The sequence below is a fragment of the Pinus tabuliformis genome, chromosome X, assembly GCF_031772625.1.
Source record: "Pinus tabuliformis cultivar Carrire ecotype Pingquan chromosome X, CPIR1, whole genome shotgun sequence".
In the NCBI taxonomy this organism is placed as follows: Eukaryota; Viridiplantae; Streptophyta; class Pinopsida; order Pinales; family Pinaceae; genus Pinus; species Pinus tabuliformis.
Window position 1 is genome coordinate 136,106,258 of NC_142308.1, and position 17,470 is coordinate 136,123,727.

Below are 17,470 nucleotides of genomic sequence, written 5' to 3' on the forward strand. Positions count from 1 at the left end.
ATACCCCTTAATTCAACTTCCTTTCCTTCCGTAGAAAATTTGATGAAAAGTTCTTGAAAATTAAAAGCTATTGTACCCAAGGATTGTAGCCATTGGACTCCTAGTACAACATCAGCACCTCCCATTGGAATGGAAAGCATTGGGCTAGTCAATACATATTCTCCCATGGATAGCTTGATATTATGGCACTTTCCAGAGCAATTTATTGTTCCTCCATTTGCAATCATCACTTGACACTCTGGTGCTGGATATAGGAAGCAATTCAATTCTTTTGCTACCCTACAATGAATAAAATTGTGGGTGCTTCCTGAATCAATCAACACTATTACCTTTTTCTTCTTGATTTGTCCTTCTATCTTGATGGTTTGAGGAGTGGTAATTCCCGCCAATGCATTACAAGATATGGTCGGATTTATTTGTTCTTCATCTAGGCTTTGTTCCTGGAGTATATCTTCTTCTTTTGACCTTTCTTGCTCCTTTTCTTCTTCCTCTTCACAATCTATGTAGAATAATTTCTTCTCAGCACACTTATGACCTTTAGTGTATTTGCTATCACAACTGTAACAAAGCCCTTTTGCTCTTTTTTCTTCCAATTGTTGTGGTGTCAACCTTATAGGTTGTGGAAGACTAGGGGCAACAACACTTCCGTCTTTATAGTTGTGAGTGGTATGCTTCCTGGTTGCCATAATTTTGCTTTCCATTTTTCTTGCTAACCTGAATGCCTTCTCTAATGAATCAGGTTCCCAAAGGCGAACATCATGTTGGATATTATCCTTTAAAGACCCTATGAACACATCAATCCTATGCTCCTCTGGAATATCTTTTACCCTTATGTTCAATTTTTGGAACTCCTCAATGTGCTCCATTATTGAACCCTTTTGTTTGAGACTTATCAATTGGCTAAAAAAAGTGTTGCTTTTTGTATCTTCATAATGTGCTATCAATTCTTCCGTAAAAATTGCCCAAGTGATAAATTTTTTACGAGAGCAAAGCCATTGATACCATACAAACTGATTTGGTTCCAAATATACAGTTGCCATACGTACCTTTTGTGTGTTTTGCACATTATTGAGATCGAAGAATTGCTCCATCTGTAATATCCATGTGGCGGGATCCTTGCCATCAAACTTCCTCATATCGATTTTTGGAATATGGTGGGTCTTCGATCCAACATTAGAGTCTATGGAATCATGATTAACATTTCTTTTGTTCACATCATGAGTTTCCTTTACAACCTTTTCACCATTAGTAAGTATTTCTTGTAGAAAATTTGTCAAATTTGTCTTCAAATCTGCCATGTATGTCTTCAAATCTGCCATGTCTCTCTTCAAATCTGTCTTCGAATCATCCATCTTAGCTTCCATGCCCTTTATCTTAGATTCCACACCATTTATCTTAGATTCCATGCCATTTATCTTAGCTTCTGTTAGCTTTTGTGAGCGTGACATTTGTTGCACTTGTTCTTGTAATTTTGATATATCATGTAGCATTTCTTCCTCTTCTTCATGAGTCATGCTAGAGCTTTCAGGTTCCTTACTAGGTGTTTGCATTTTCTTTCCTCGGGGCATCAGTTACCGATAATAATGCTTTACTATGCCCTTTGAATTCCGTTAAACCAAGCTTACGCAAAAATTTAAAAAATCTACACACCTTTTTTCACTTTGTAGAAGCCTGATATTGAATCTGATGTATCTCTGTAATTTTGGATCATCCAGTTCTGAAATTGTGATCTATAGTAGCCTTCTGCGTCCTCTTTCCAATGCCACAAGTCTGACCCAAATTGGATTCTCCAAGGAAGAGTTATGTGAAATCTCCCACAGTGACTTGCTTCTAGACTAGTTCAGTAGAGCGAACTTGTATGACGTGCCACGAGTCACTGTTTCAACCTTTGGATCTGAAACATGCATACAAGAAACTACAGTCCGTCCTCTTTCTGTACCTTCTTACGAAATTTCAATCCGATCCCCAGAGAGAAAGTTATGACGATTTTCCCCAGGTCACCTGTTTTGAATGTAATTCAGGAGTCTGCAAAAAGACCAACTTCCTCAGATCATATCTCCGCAAATATCGCGCGAAAAGCTCTGAAATTCGGACCCAAGGTTCAGCGCAATTTCTTCTCAAATGGGTTTTTTTTCCGACTTTTGAAACGTCACAGAAAAAAGTTATAGCGAAAATGCCACGATGACCTGTTTGGAGCAGCGAAACCCTAGAATCCAAAGCTCTGATACCAAATGTTATGAAACCAGCTCAAGAAAAGATAGAAAAGATAGATCAACGCCTTAGAATTCAACCTCTTCGAGGGGTAAACCTCCTTTACATTACATAAATGAACAATTCTTGGATGATTCAAATGACAAAACCTCCTTTCTATATATAGGAGTCTAAGGAGTCACAATATAATCCAGCCGACCTAACAATAATAATATAAAGCCACAAAAATAACAATAGAGGGATTCTATGGGGCACAGAAATAACAACATGGGGGTAATAGGGGCACAACAATATAAATAAGGGGTATAACTACAATAGTAATGGGGTAATCACTAGTATTATAGGGACCCAACAGATTCGGTCAAAACTTGGGCTTTAAGCCCCAAAACATGCCTTGGGGGGGATTCCATGCCCAACAACGGTAAATCCTAAAGGTGGTTTCCCTTTATTAGGCCTAGGAATCAGTAACCGGTGAATGGCAGGATACAGCTGGAGGGTGGTGTCTCGATTATGGCCTAGTGATCCCTGGATCATATTGTGGATTGCAATAAAGCCTAGAGACTAGGAGACAGGAAAATTCCTCACGGTGTAGGTGGAGATATACGGTGGCATCCATGCTTGTTTATGGCCTAATGATCCAGTGAGGATTGTGGTAAAGCCTGGTTCTATTAGGGTGAGGTGGTTTAGCCTCAGGAAGCCATGGGTGATTTTCTTTGGTTTTGAGTCCCACATTCATGCTTGGAATATGTCATAGGGGTGATTGGATGAAGAGAGATTTGGTTTAGCCTATCTATGCTTGGGTGGAACATGGAAGTCCCAAACCTGGCTGGATTTTGCATTCATTAATAAGAGTTCAATTCCTTGGTATTTTATGTGCAAAAATATTGGTTAATATGTGGCATTTTATGGTTGTTGTATCCTCATTATTTCTATTGTTTATATGCTGGTTATGAGTATGTTTTATGACAGTGATGATGTATGAATCTCATAATGTTTTGATTTATAAATGAATAAAAAATGAATACATGACCTAATAGATGATAATGCAGCTAATGTGATAAGGCATCAATGCTTCTTAGCGATCCTCAGATATTTATGAGACCCCTATGCTCAGATCTTTTATTATGAATTGTAGAATGCATATTTGTGATATGTTTGATGAAATGTCTATCATGGCTAGTTCATGAAGTTCTGGGCAGTGGCCTGAGTCTTGGCCCTAAAAAGTGGCACAAAATCTAGGGTCACTAACACAAAACTTGCTGGAAAAACCCATATTCATTGGCTTGCCCTTGTTGTGGAGCGTCTGGAAGCCCAAAGTCGCATGCATGCCTTATCATGAGAGCATCTGGGGCTCTAGGGCAGCAAAAAAGGTAAGTTGCTTCAGGGGTTAAGCACCTGGAAGGGTTGGTTGGCTCCTGGAGGTACCGTGGCATGTGTGAAAGTTCAAATTGGTTTTGTTTTTCCAATTTCACTTCCTTAACTATACCTGGGGAGTTGAATCACATCATAGTAGCCTCTCGTCACATGTTTAACCCAGTGGACCGGGTAGCTTGGGTAAATGTGGGAGGAGGGTGTTACATCAGTTAATTGGTTCAACACTTGTAAACTACTTCAGAAAATATGCATCACACAACCCTCACACAACTTGCATACTCTTCCCCACTCTCACACTCACACAACACATAAAAAAAATCAACCCAATATTCTCACAAAAGTATATGTCAAATTATCCTCAATAATCTTCAAAACAATACCACAGACATATACCATGGTTATATCAATACCCAAGACACTTGTACCATGGTAATATCCAAGCCAATACCATGGGAAAATACCATGGTTATGCCAATACCTAAGACACATGTACCATGGTAATCTCCAAACCAATACCACAGGAAAATACCATGGTTATGCTAATACCAAGGACACATGTACCATGGTAATCTCCAAACCAATACCATGGGAAAATACCATGGTTATGTCAATACCAAGGACACCTATACCATGGTAATATACAAACTAATACCATAGACAAATACCATGGTTATGTCAATACCAAGACTATTTGTACCAAGGTAATATCTTAGGGCAACCTACTCCACAAACCTATCAACACCATGTTAATGCCAATACCAAGAATACATGTACCATGGTAATACTCTACTCATGAATGTATGCAACACGCGTAAGTAAACCAGAGAAAATGCTCAAACTACAACACAATCATCTACAATAGATCTAGATACATAAAACACCATCTAGTGTCAGCACTAACACCTGCAACCAATCATGCAATCAAGCAAACACTTATACCAAACTAAGCATATGCATCCACATACAGTGAGTTGCATCTCATGCTACCATCATGCTACCAAGTTGACATCAATGCCAACCAATAACACTACAACACAACATTAATGCCAACAACAGGGGGCATCTCTATATAAGTCCTCTTGAGCTAGAAAAATTGTTTGAAGGAGAGCCATTGATTAAAATTGAGAAATTTGCTGAAGTGACACAACCCATAATCCAGTTGGTAGTCTTCAACCCCAAACCTATTTGAAGAAGGATTAAACGAAGAAAGGTCCAGTTTACTTTGTCAATGGCCTTATTCAGATCCATCTTAAGCACTAAGGCTTGGAGTTTTTTAGAATGAATTGAATGGAGGACTTCTTGAGCGATACCAGTAACATTATGGATTTGCCTATTGGTTAGGAAACAAAATTGGTCAGATGAGATCTTCTCAGCAAGAAACGACTTGATCCTATTGGAGATAATTTATGGGCTTATAAATCAAGTTGCACAAAGAAATGGGTCTGAAATCTAATAAGGTCTTAATATTGGAGCTTTTAGTAATTAGGGCTATGAATGTTGAATTAATAACTCTAAAGACTCTCCCCAATCTTCTAGATTCCTCTACCATATTGCAGAGATTAGGTCCCATCAAATCAAAGAAGGAAAGAAAAAGTTCAATAGTCCAACCATCGGGACTTGGACTCTTATCCTTGGTGAAATGTTTCAGCACCTCTTTTATTTCCTCAAGGGACACTGAGCCACCAATTCCGACAACATCCTTAATATTGAAGAATCTCTGGAAATTACGAATGATGTGTAGCTGTGAGCTAATAGAGGAAGCATCCAAATCACTAAATAGAGAGGAAAAATGAGAGGAAGCAACTGCTTTGAGATCATGTTGAGAAGTGAAGATCTTGGCCTCCTCCAATTCCAACTCCCAAATAGAATTAATGTTTCTTTTGTGATTTGCATACTTATGAAAAAAATTGTTATTGTCGTCCCTGTTCTTGATCTAGGTAGCCCTAATTTTTAATCTCCAAGACTCTCCCTCCATCTTTAAAATATGCAATTTTCTAGCTTCTTTAGAACACATTCTCTGGATAATTTCTAGAGGGAAATAAAAGTCAGAAAAATCTTGAGAGATTTTTTCATATTCAGCTTCCACGTTCATCAATTCCTCCCTTTGATCCTTTTTCTTTTTCTTCTCCCATTTCACCACTGCCTTTTTAAGGTTTGAAAGTTTGTAAACCATAGAGTCCATAGTTGAGAGAATAGGACCATCTGAACTGAAATGCCCGACATTCTTCACCAGCTCTCGAAAATAATCTAATTCTAACCAAGAATGATTAAAGTTAAAGGGATATTTGTGAATATGGTTATCAAAGTCCATTTCTAGGAGGATTGGGAGGTGATATGATAGTTTATCATGCACAATCCAATATCTGTATCTCTCCATTTTATTTTCCAACTGGTCAGTTAGAAGGAACCCATCCAAACACTTTGCATCCCCTTCTTCACCAATCCTTCCATTTCTCTAAGTAGGAGCTAATGGAAATGGGGCAACATCTCGGATGTTGTTACAGAGCAACATCTCTGAAAAGTATGGGGTCATAGGGTTAGAGCGGACCCCATGATTCACCATAAGATATAGTAAAAATTAGATCACTAGCTAATATAAGGGATCCAAGAGCAATCCACTAGCTTGGACATTGTCCCAAAAGTCTTTCCTTTCTCCATAGGCATCATAGAAATTTATTAGCTTGATCAAGTGAGGGAAATATTTTACAGGCCCTCCCAAAACGATTCCAACAAAAGAGGAAAAAACCTGAAAAGAGGCAACATCTAGGTCCTAGATAGAAAGTAGTCCTCTAGACAAACCAAAGGAGTCCATGGCATAGGAGTACCAACCCAAACACAAGGATCTGGTAGCTTCTCTAGCTTTCTCCCCCAGGACCATTGTCTCTTACAACAAAACGATAGTTGGTTTGAATTTTTGAATCAACCTTCCAAGGGAAATGATTTTAGAGGATCGCCCCACTCCTCTAATATTAAGAGATATAATAATCATTATGTAGTGCCCGTGGAGGGTTGTTGCGCTCTAAGGACCTTGGAAATAATATCTCTGTCAGTAAGAGGGGGGAGACTGAGTCCTCCATTGATATCTTCAGAAGGGGCTCCATCCCTGGCCAGTGCTTTCTTGTTCTATTTCTTTTTTCTGATGGTTACATTTTGGAAACAATTATTATCTATAAAAGAGGGGTTAATAGAAGAAACCCCTGAGAATGTAGGGATGGGGGACAAGTTGAGGATATCTTTGTTAGATATGATATTGGACTAACAATTTATTCTCGATGTTTGCTCTATTATAAAAACAAGTATATTTTCCAAAAAAGGAAGTTGCAGAACAACAATAATAATAAAAAAAACACAAAAAAAAATCCAAACAATTTTCATTATACTTAAGAACATTATAACTCCAATAAAATTTCAATATTACTTTATAATTCAACATTATAACTCCAAGAAAACTTCAATATTACTTTATACTTCACCATCAATAATGGTGTATTTTATATGTATACATATTACAATTAGAGAGATCATTCTTCCATCAATTCCTCTCTGAATATATATGGTAAAATTTTCACATCTAATGTTTTAAAAATTAAATAAATTTCAGTAAGTATGGATTTTAAAAACACCACTAAAATTTAACCACTGGCCGGGGTGGTGCTTCTACCAGTTCGTCTCTCGTTTAAAACTGATATAAATCGTCTTAAACCCTCACTGAAAACTCTAAACCCTATATAAATAGGGTAAGAAAGCGCTCCGCGATTTTTTCTGAAACAAATCTCTCAGGAAGGTATTCTCTCGAACACACAAGCCCAAGCGCCTGCACGCCGAAGCCGTGGCCGAAGATGAAGTCAGAAAAAAGAATCGCCAACTTTATCATGTTGTTGGCGGAGCAGCTGTACACACAGTTCTCTACCCAAGAGTTAGAGGAAGCCCTCTTATCTTCAGCAACAACACTTGAAAAACTACTGATATCCTCCATAGAAAACCTTCCGAAATCATCTCTTAAGAAAAACCTCGTCCACCATGATCGTCTTCCCCAATTACTTCAACTCCTCCGTGTGCACCTTCAAGCCCTCCGAACCGCAGAACCCCAGAAGTCATCATTCCAGTCGAAGGAGGACCGCAGCAAAACCCTCAAAGAAGCAGTTGACAAATTTGTAAAGGATTTTCGCGACGGAACCCTAGAAACCCTTAAGTCCCGCCAAATCTTAGGCCGTTTATTGCAGGTAAATGACGATTCCCCTCTCGAGCTCATATGGTCTTTTGCTGCTGTTCATTTAACGGAATCAAGACCGCTAGCTGCTGATTCTGAAGTCCTCGTCTCAGAAACTCCATCGGATGGCGGCAATGCAGAAATTCTAGCGGAGGACGTTGGTTCTCGAATCTCCATCGCAAAAGACCTATTTCAGTGCTTTACAGCATGTACAGCGGGGAAAAGTTGCAGTGGCTCGACGTCAATAGCTGCTTTGGTTCCCATGATCGTTATATTATCCGAAGCAGTCAAGGAATTCTCAGAGCATTCCAACAGCAAGCCTCTGAATAAATCAGAAAAAAAAACTTTGAAGAACCTGAAGAATTTAGTGGCAGAAGTACTTGGTTATGTAGCTATCTGTGGGCGTAAGAACCGCGGTTTTTTTCCATTGAATCTGCCGAGGTCCCTCTCCTGCTGCATTGCTTTGCTGGAGTTTCTCAAAGTCCGGAGGACGGGAAAAGACTCAGAGCGTTCTTTTGAAAGAGACATGGAGGAGTTTTTCCCGTTGACATCACCATCGATCCAGGCGGCTTTGCTGGATGAAGACTGCAATGTTGAATATTTGGCTAGTGTGGTCATCCTGGAGACCACTCTATTGCGATTGGTTGTCGAGGTGATTGATTGGCGAAGGTCATTGAAGCGCCAAGAAAGTTGTGGTTCTGCGGCTAAAGACGGTGAACTTCGTCAAAATTTGAAGATTTTGACAGTCAATTGCATCGCTACTGCAAAAAATCAATCTCTCTTTGGTATGTATCTAACGCCTGCTATTTGCTATTTCGAGTGTTCTGTATTATTCCACACCCATAACAATAATCATTGTTAGGGAGAGCTAGTTTATAAGATATTATCCGCATTAAAGGTTATGGTAATCCTAAAACTATTTTTTGGGTGTAAGTCCCTGAATTGATATGATATCATCCTTTCTCTCACTCTGATATTAACATTGTGAGTAATTAGTATCATTCCTCGTAGGTCTTTTGTCACTAATCTACAATTATGACATCATGTCGTGTAAACCTTTTAGCTACTAAGTAGGAGAACTTATGACATAATGCTAAGTAGGGGAACTTATGGTTGTTTATTTATGTAATACTAAGTAGGAGAGCCAACAAAAGCTTGGTTGTGTAACGTTTCAGCTACTTATTCCACAAATGTTGCCCTTTTTTCCCTTTCGTTTCTCAACTTCAGTTCCATTTATTGTTTTTCCCCATACTAAGTGGGAGAGCTAACATGGTTTACAGTGAGTTAGCTACTTTCTCTGTTGTTTTTTTTTCTAGGTCATCATTTTTCTTCTTCAAGTTCCACATTCTTCGTGAAATCTACAGCTTCTGTCAAATGATGATGCTCCCTACTACTCCACCAAGTGGGTTTGTGATTTTGTTTTGATATTCCTTCGGGGGGATTATTGAAAGGTTTGACATCCTAAAATCTTCACTTTGCGAAATAAGTTGTGAAGTGACCATATTCGAGGCTACCCGCTCATAATGCAGTTTTTTGCTTCTAAACCTTGCTCATTATCTTGATATGATATCTTCTGGCAAGCCATTTCCATGATAGCATGATATCTTTAGTTTTTGCAAAGTCCACCTCTACATGCAACCTTGCATATGTTATGATATGTCCACTGCCAGTTTTAACGGAGAAAAAATGAAAGCTGCTGATAACATTCACGATGGAGGCCAGAGACTTTAGGTCCCCACAGATGTAAAGGTAGATCGGGGAAATCCACATTAGAGCTGGAGATAAAAAGATGGAAAAGGTGTTGAAGAATGCGGACCAAGGTTTCATTCCTGTGTATCCCATAAAGGCCTGACATGGAGGTACTATCTCTGTTCTCGTCAGAGTCAAATTCCACTATGAAGAACCTGCTAGGATGAAAATACGTACGTATAATCTTCCTTACGGAGAAGAGTCTTTTAAACCTGAGAGATCCATGAAACGGGGACAAATGCCATTCATTCAAGAGATTAAGACCAACAAGGTTTGAGGATTGTTGCCTGATCCTCGGCTTCCAAGGATTGAAAAAAAGAGGCACCAAAGAGTTGGTAAGGTGAGCTCAGTGATTCTATGTTTTTTTGCTAATCAATATAAAATGGTAGGCCATAAAGAGAGCATGGGGGTGGGCTTGTTTCTGTAATATGTGCACGCAGGTCATGATCTCCTGGTCCTTTAAATTCAACCCCTACCTCTAGGTCCCCATGGCTACCTTAATGTGTTAGATCAACAGATAGGAAAGGACCCTTGTCATGGTATCGAATAAAGTCTGTCATATTTGAACTTTAACCAAGGATGTGAAACCCCTTATCCCCATTGCTAATCCCAAGCTTGTTAGGCATATATTCATGTATACTGGTAATAGAAAAGAGTTAGTTACATAAATATGACATTTCTAACCCACCATAATCGTATGCAGATCCATCATTATCCTAAGACAATAGATTCAGAGAGTCTAGTCTTCTTTTCATGATATCAAGGCAATTAAAAGAAACCATTGAATAACCAAGCTGTAAAGATGGATGATATATCTCAAAAAACCCTGAAGCCTTGAGACTCTCTGGAAATTTCAATTGAATACCATATATATAATATCACTGTTGCATAAGAACAACGGAAGATTCTTGTAGGTATGCAAATTATAGGCTGGAATGTGTAAAACATAGTGCCAACTTATGGGCTAATGGGTAAATCATTTTATAGGCTGGAATGTGTAAAACATAGTGCTAACTTACGGGCTCATGGGTAAATCGTTTTATCCAAAACAACTTATTAAAGTTTAGTTTGATCCTTGAATATCAAGATTTCTTTTAAACTCAAGAGGCAGATTCTTCAATTTGAAGAGCAGAAAGGCATCTCATACTGCACTTATAGCGGTCACTAACAACAGAGAAATAATAATTTTCTGTAACTGATAATCATACAAGAATGGTGGCTGAGAATTATAGTTTTACTTCTGTGCCCATTTTAAATGATACGGCCTTTCAAATGCGACTATCAATAATAATTAGTTATTTATTGACATTCGTAGCATTACATTACTTATATAGTAGTACAGCTAACTTTTTCATCAGATATATGGCAGAAAGAGCAGGTCTGGCCAGATCTTTTAGAGCAAGATATTAAAAGAAAACATAAATGTAAAACATTGGAAATAAATGCAAAACATATTAGACAATGCTGAGTCAAAATGAGCAAGATGGATGACATAATAGCAGATTGATGTTGATATTGTGAAAAGAAAAATTAACTTGTCATTGGTGGTTTACTGGGTAGGTGAAAGTGAGTTGTTGTCACTACCCCCACCAAGGTTCATGTCTTTCTAATGACATGTTCTCCACTTGTGTTTGTGCTGGTGCTTGTGCTTGCAAATGTGGTTGGGAGTCGGGACAAGGTGCAAGTTCTGGTCTATTTTATTGGAATAAATACCACCCCTACTTGAAAGTTGAAGGTATCTATATTGTAATTAAATGCTGTAAGCCACCTTCGTTTATTGAGTATGCTCTTAGAGTCTTATATTGAGAATTTGCTTGCTTTCCTCATTAGAATATGTGAGAAGAATTGTTAAAAAATCAACTTACAAAAAGTGGTTTGGAGAAAATTTGATGGCACTAATTTCCTGCCTTTCATAGCAAAGGACGTTACTACCTTTTTATAGCTTTTCCATTCATTACTTAATATTATTATCTGGTCAACCTACTAAAGTAATTAATGCTTTAGGGAGATCACATATCATATCAGGACAGTCTTTTATATGACTGAAATTAGGATGCCATGACTAACATATTAGGCCTTTGGATTTAGTGACTTGGGAGTCTGGACATTACGACAAAAAAATTGCCACATAACATTAATGTCACATTAGATGTGTTGTGTGGCAATTGTGGAGTGAGGTCCTTTGTTTAAAAGATTCTATTCCTCTTGTACAGACGTTCAAAGGTTCTGGAATACAATACAATTAAAGCAAAACTCTTCCAGATAAATCACATCAAGTTTTTGGATCGGCGCGTTTCAAACCCCTACTGAGGTTCATCATCTTCCTGCAAAACTCTTCTGGATAAATCACATCAAGTTTTAGGATCGTCGCGTTTCAAACCCCTACTGAGGTTCATCATCTTCATCATCAGGAAGATGATGAACCTCAGTGGGAGTTTGGAATGCACCGATCCTAAAACTTGATGTGATTTATCCGGAAGAGTTTTGCTTTAACTGTATTGTATTCCAGAACGTTTGAACGTCTGTACAAGAGGAAGAGAATCTTTTAAATAAAGGACCTCACTCCACAATTGCCACACAAACACATCTAATGTGACATTAACGTTATGTGGCAACTTTTTTTTGTCATAATGTCCAGTTCCTGATGATCAACCTCAGTAGGGGTTCGAAACGTATCGATCCTAAAACTTGATGTGATTTATCCGGAAGAGTTTTGCTTTAATTATGAATCACAGAAGCCTCCATTCTCAGACAATACATATTGTTGAACAAGTTTCAGAAGTACAACATTCAGTCTTTCTCATATGGCTCCATCATTATACGTGGCAGTCTTTCAAGTCTTTGAAAACAGCTTTTGCTATTTGAATATAAGTCAGTAAGTCAAATAGTAAGACTTAAAAGCGTTGACATTTCTTGATAGCAATTTACGAGGAATATTTTTAACTTTTTCTTTTTAAATTCTTGAGTTGTTATTGAAATGATTGCATTCTTGTATTTCCATTGTTTAAATAAAATGTAGGGATCAAATATTATAGGGAAAGAGGCTTTCAATTTGTTATGGGAAAAAATGGCAAAAAAGAGCCTATAATAGTGCTTTAGAGAATGCCAGAGTCTGAAATTAGGTTTAAATGAAGGTTGACACTGTAGGTGAATTTTCAGTGGTTCAAATTATTATTTTTTTTGACTAGTTTTTCAATTGTTTTGGTGTGGCAAGTTTGCCTTCTCCACCTGGGAAAATATAAATATTGTAGCTAGCTCTCAACGTTCAAATCATCATCCCTAAGCTTAGGAGTGAGCAGGGGTATTTATTGTACTAAAGTCTCTCGAACTCGAACCGGGCCTCAGCTGTTATCACAGGTACAGGGCCATTGGAGAGACCTGAACCCTGGTGGGGTGCAATCACAACAACCATCTTTCACCAAATTTACAAGCCACTGATGACAGTAGTTCAAATATCTAGAATATAAAATGATAGTTTTGTTACATAAAGTGTAAATAATCTGTAACCTTTTATCACCATACATTCATTTCAGTAGCATAAATTGTTGTATTCAAACCTTGTCATGTGGACAATAAACAAGTTCAATGACTTTATTTCATCAAGCAATTATATATGGAGCTGAGTTGATCAAGTTTTTGGAATTCAGGAAACTATTATTCATAACCTGAATGAAGATGCTTGTGTTCATTTGTTGTGTTAAAGGTACGGTAAAGCAGATATTACAAACTTTAAATACTATTTGTTTTTGGTTTCAGATATTCTCTTGGAGCTGCTACTAGAAAAAAAACTACCTATTACCTCCTTCCTGGTTAGTACTTCCCATGTGGTGATCATTGCAAATATATTTTTAAAGTTACCTCCTTCCTGGTTAGTACTTCCCATGGATCTGAAAGTTGTTAGCAACACTCATTTTCGAGCTAGGTTTTAATCTTCTAACTTCTTTTCTGTAAATGATCATAAAGGGATTTACAAACTTGTCTTATTCACAAATTCTTGTCTCAATGAACTCAGAGTCAAGATGAGGAGATCTTGTTGAGAGGTGTGCTTTATGAGGTAACAACATTGGTTAATTATGCCTTTTTGGGTCAACGTGGAGAAAATCAAACAAATGAGGCAAATTCCGGGGATAAAATCAACAAAATTTTCTTAAATAGAATGGTTGTAGCTCATCAAGCTGTTCAATTATTCAGGTGAGCCTAATAAGGGAATGCATGCAGGAACAGCTAAACTTGAAGTTTATGTTCTCTTATCAATGCCTTTCCAATATCAAGGGTGTTGTGATATTTACAGGTCACTAGGGGAACGCAGCCGTGCAGTATCCTTTTCGAAAGCTTATTCAAACGTTCCTGTCCCTTCTGAATTATTGAAATGGCTCAATAGGCAGGAGAGCCAACCAAAGCAGCCTCAAGCGTTAAGTCAGAATCCCCAGGCTGTTATTGGTAAGTTGCTTTTCAATTTCATATCTGGCATTATGACACTTTTGCAAGTAGTCGGTCTAAATATAGCTTTTTTGGCATGCGCTTCAAATCCCACTAATTCTTACAAACATGGCTACCTTTCTTTTAGAAATCTTTTCCCAAATTTACTTATTATAATATTTTTTTTTTCCTTTTGTCTGATTTATACTGTTGTCGACCATTGTTTTAATATGATAGATTTTTTGCTCCAAAGCCGTGTTTGGCTATTAACCCATGCTGTTCTTTTTCTTGTTTCTGATGCTTTAGGGCGGCTTGTCAATTTGGAAGACCAGCAGAAGTTAACGCAGATTGTGAATAAGCACTCTGTGTTTAGTAGTTCGAACAGTTTACCTGCTGAGAGGGCTGAGTCAAATGAAGCAACTCTTGGCATGTCATCTCGTGTAAAAAGTTCAGCAGAGATTGAAGATGACCTCTTTTTTGTAGACAAAAAAGGTGAAAGTGATGCGGTGAAGGAAGATGAAAAACAATCTATGGGAAAGTCTTTTATACGAGCTGCTCGTAATATGGCTGGCACAGAAAATGACGGGAAGAGAAAGAAAACTAAGAAGCAGGAAATTCGCTTTCAAAGGCATATACAACTTGATGATCCTACAAACAAAAGGACACTTCCTGAATCAGGCTCTGATTTTAGCATGAGCGAAGAGAGTGATTTAGAGGTGGAAGGCTTGAGTAATACGCCAAAAAAGTCAAGGATTGAGACAGAAAATCTTGCTGTAGATTAATTGCCAGATTCAGATGTGTGTATTTTTGGGCATTAATGTCTGGAGAAGTCTTTACGGTGAAGGGCTCTTCACTCTGGAGGAAATGACCGATCATGGAGTTGACCTGCAGGGAATGACATTTTGCAGCGATGCAAAATGGAAGTTTTGCGTGATATCCTTTGAAATATTCAATTGGGCATGTTGTACTAATGAAGTTTGTATTGGCAAAAAGGATGGAAGGTCTTCTGTGAGAAAATATTTATATGTCAGGTCGATTACAACATTGTTTTGTGCTGATACTTCGCCCCAATTCTTCCATCCTATTCTTAGCGAGGAATGGTTAGTTCGGCTGAAATAGATATACGTGCTGTTTCTATAAGCCTAATGTTTGAAGTGTCTGATTTTGTTCATTGTTGTCACTCACTAGATTAGGGTGGTTGTCTAAGTTGCAGGAAACTCGTTCACTGTCGTTTCAGTTCCTGGAAACGTTTAAGGTACTGAAATGTGTTCCAAATGCTTTAGAATTAGCCTGAAATGTTCCAAGCTTGTCAGAGTTTCATGTACTGAAATGTGTTCCAAATGCGTTAGAATTAGCCTGAAATGTTCCAAGCTTGCGTCTGACAAGCTTGGGATTTTTATTTTTATGTTTTGTCGTTCCATTCTTCTTATCCTTTACTTTGAATTTTCCTAATAATTTATTATAAAAACTATTTTTAATTTAATTATACATTTTGAGTTTTTAAAATTCCCTATAGACAAGGCCACAATTTTGAATTTTGCTCTAACGGTGAATTTCTTGCTGGAATCCAGCGAAAAAATCTTCAAGAAATCAGACTGTGGGAGTGTTAAGGGCACCCAAAATCCTGAAGCTTGACAGCTGTAATATAGATTTTCAAAAATTTCCACCAGATTTTCTCAAAATCATATGGGAATTTCTATTACAACTAGGCATAATTGTGATCTGTTTAGACTTACTCATTCCCTAAATGTTTGGGAAGGTCTTCCATTCTTGTTTTGAAAAACCGTACTTGTTTTGAGGTTGTTGCTCAAGTTAGCTGTCTAACCTATAAAATTGAAACTGTTTAAACTATTTTGTTCATTCCCGAGACTTCAAATATGAGCGGCTGCTTTCACTTCAAGAATGATAATATTTGCTGTGACACAAACCCTTGTTTTGACGTCCTGCTGGTGCTTTATGTTATTGCGTCTAGAGGTGTTCTACCATCTTGCTGTCGCTTTATATTATTGTGCTCACGAGTATTCTAAAGTTTAATATAGAATTTAATATGAGGAGCTGTTGCAAACCCCAATGTGGGGAAACCCTTGATCAATTCTTCTTATAATTCTTCAACAGTTTAGCAGAGAGAGAATACAACTTACAATATCCACTTACCCAAACTGATCAGTCAAAACAACAAAAACAGAAAGCTCTAACCAAAAAGTCAATGTTGGTCAACTGCTCTGAAATTGACCTCCAAAACAGCTCGGTCAACCTTGGTTAACTCGACCTCCAACAAGAAGATAATGTAGCCCAAAACACTCCGAAAATAACTAGTCAACTTTGGTCAACAAAAGTCAATGCAACAACTTGAATTAGGGTAGTCAACGCAGGGGTCAAACTGCCTTGGTTTTTGTGCTGGAACAGTGGCTTGCCCAAACAGAAGTCTCCCTTACAAAACCGAAGTCAAACAGGGTCAACGCTGGTCAAAGTCAGCGCCCTGAAATTTCAGTCTCCTGAAATTTCAGCCCCTTGAAATTTCGGCCTCTTGAAATTTCGGTCAAATCTGGTCAATGCAACAACTAGAAAAGACAGTCTTCCTTTTGCATGTGTGGAGAGAGAGAGGCCCAGAAATACGTACCCAGTCAAGATGAGAGAGAGAGATGAATTAGATGAGATGCTAAAATGAGGAGGAGGCACCTTGTATTTATATGCAACGTTGAAGGCTAGAGATGAGGCTAATTTGATGACTGACCAACCTTGACAATTTGTCTATAATCAAAATAAATTCATAACTTTGTTTGTATATGTCAGAATGGGATGATCTTTAGATCAATCCTACACCTCTCAGAAAGAGGAATCCAAGAAAAATACTAGCTGCCTCATAAGAGCTGTCCAAAGTGATGTTTGGCCCTAGTTTCCAAATTTAACTCTTATTGAAGTCCAAGGGGTGCATTGATGAAGAAATAGACTCCAAACATAGTGGACAAGGAGTTGGCCCCTTGTTTTTCAAGAAAGAACCTGTGGTGCACCTAAGTGGGTGTAGGGGCACAAGGGAAACCTCATGGGCCTCCAAATGGATCGAATATGTCTGTTGACCATCTGTAAGGGCTAGGACATTGACATAAGCCTTCCCTCTACAACGGGAGGCATCCTTTGGACCTTGGAGCATCTGCCAAGTGTTTGGTGCAATTGTGGAGCCGACTGGGCATGGTGGACAGGTGCATCATCCTCATCCAAAATTGTGGAACACGAGCAATCAATGAACGTTGTTGGAGATTCATGAAGTAATCTCTACTATGGTGGAGGCCTATGGCTCTCAACGCTCACCCTACAAGTCCTAATATGGTTCTCTAGAGGGCTAGGACTCCATATAGAGAGAGCTAGACCCAAATGGAGACCCACCTGCAATTCCGCATAAGATCCAATGTGTCCTTTTGCCCTACAATACAACAAATCATCATAATAATCAAGTAATAAAGCTTACAAGTCATGAAACCAATGGGGCACTTCATGGTGGCATGCCCT

At 38.2% G+C, this 17,470-nt stretch overlaps 1 protein-coding gene across 1 annotated transcript; it reads left to right on the plus strand.

Moving 5' to 3' along the window:
• The first annotated feature begins 7,239 nt into the window (after positions 1 to 7,239).
• Positions 7,240 to 15,368, plus strand: LOC149138835 (uncharacterized). Its single transcript, XM_089453381.1, has 5 exons — positions 7,240 to 8,580; positions 13,301 to 13,353; positions 13,557 to 13,735; positions 13,836 to 13,984; positions 14,270 to 15,368. The coding sequence occupies exons 1-5, from the start codon at positions 7,425 to 7,427 to the stop codon at positions 14,743 to 14,745; spliced, it is 2,013 nt and encodes a 670-aa protein (XP_089309507.1). The 5' UTR covers positions 7,240 to 7,424; the 3' UTR covers positions 14,746 to 15,368.
• The last annotated feature ends 2,102 nt before the right edge of the window (positions 15,369 to 17,470 follow it).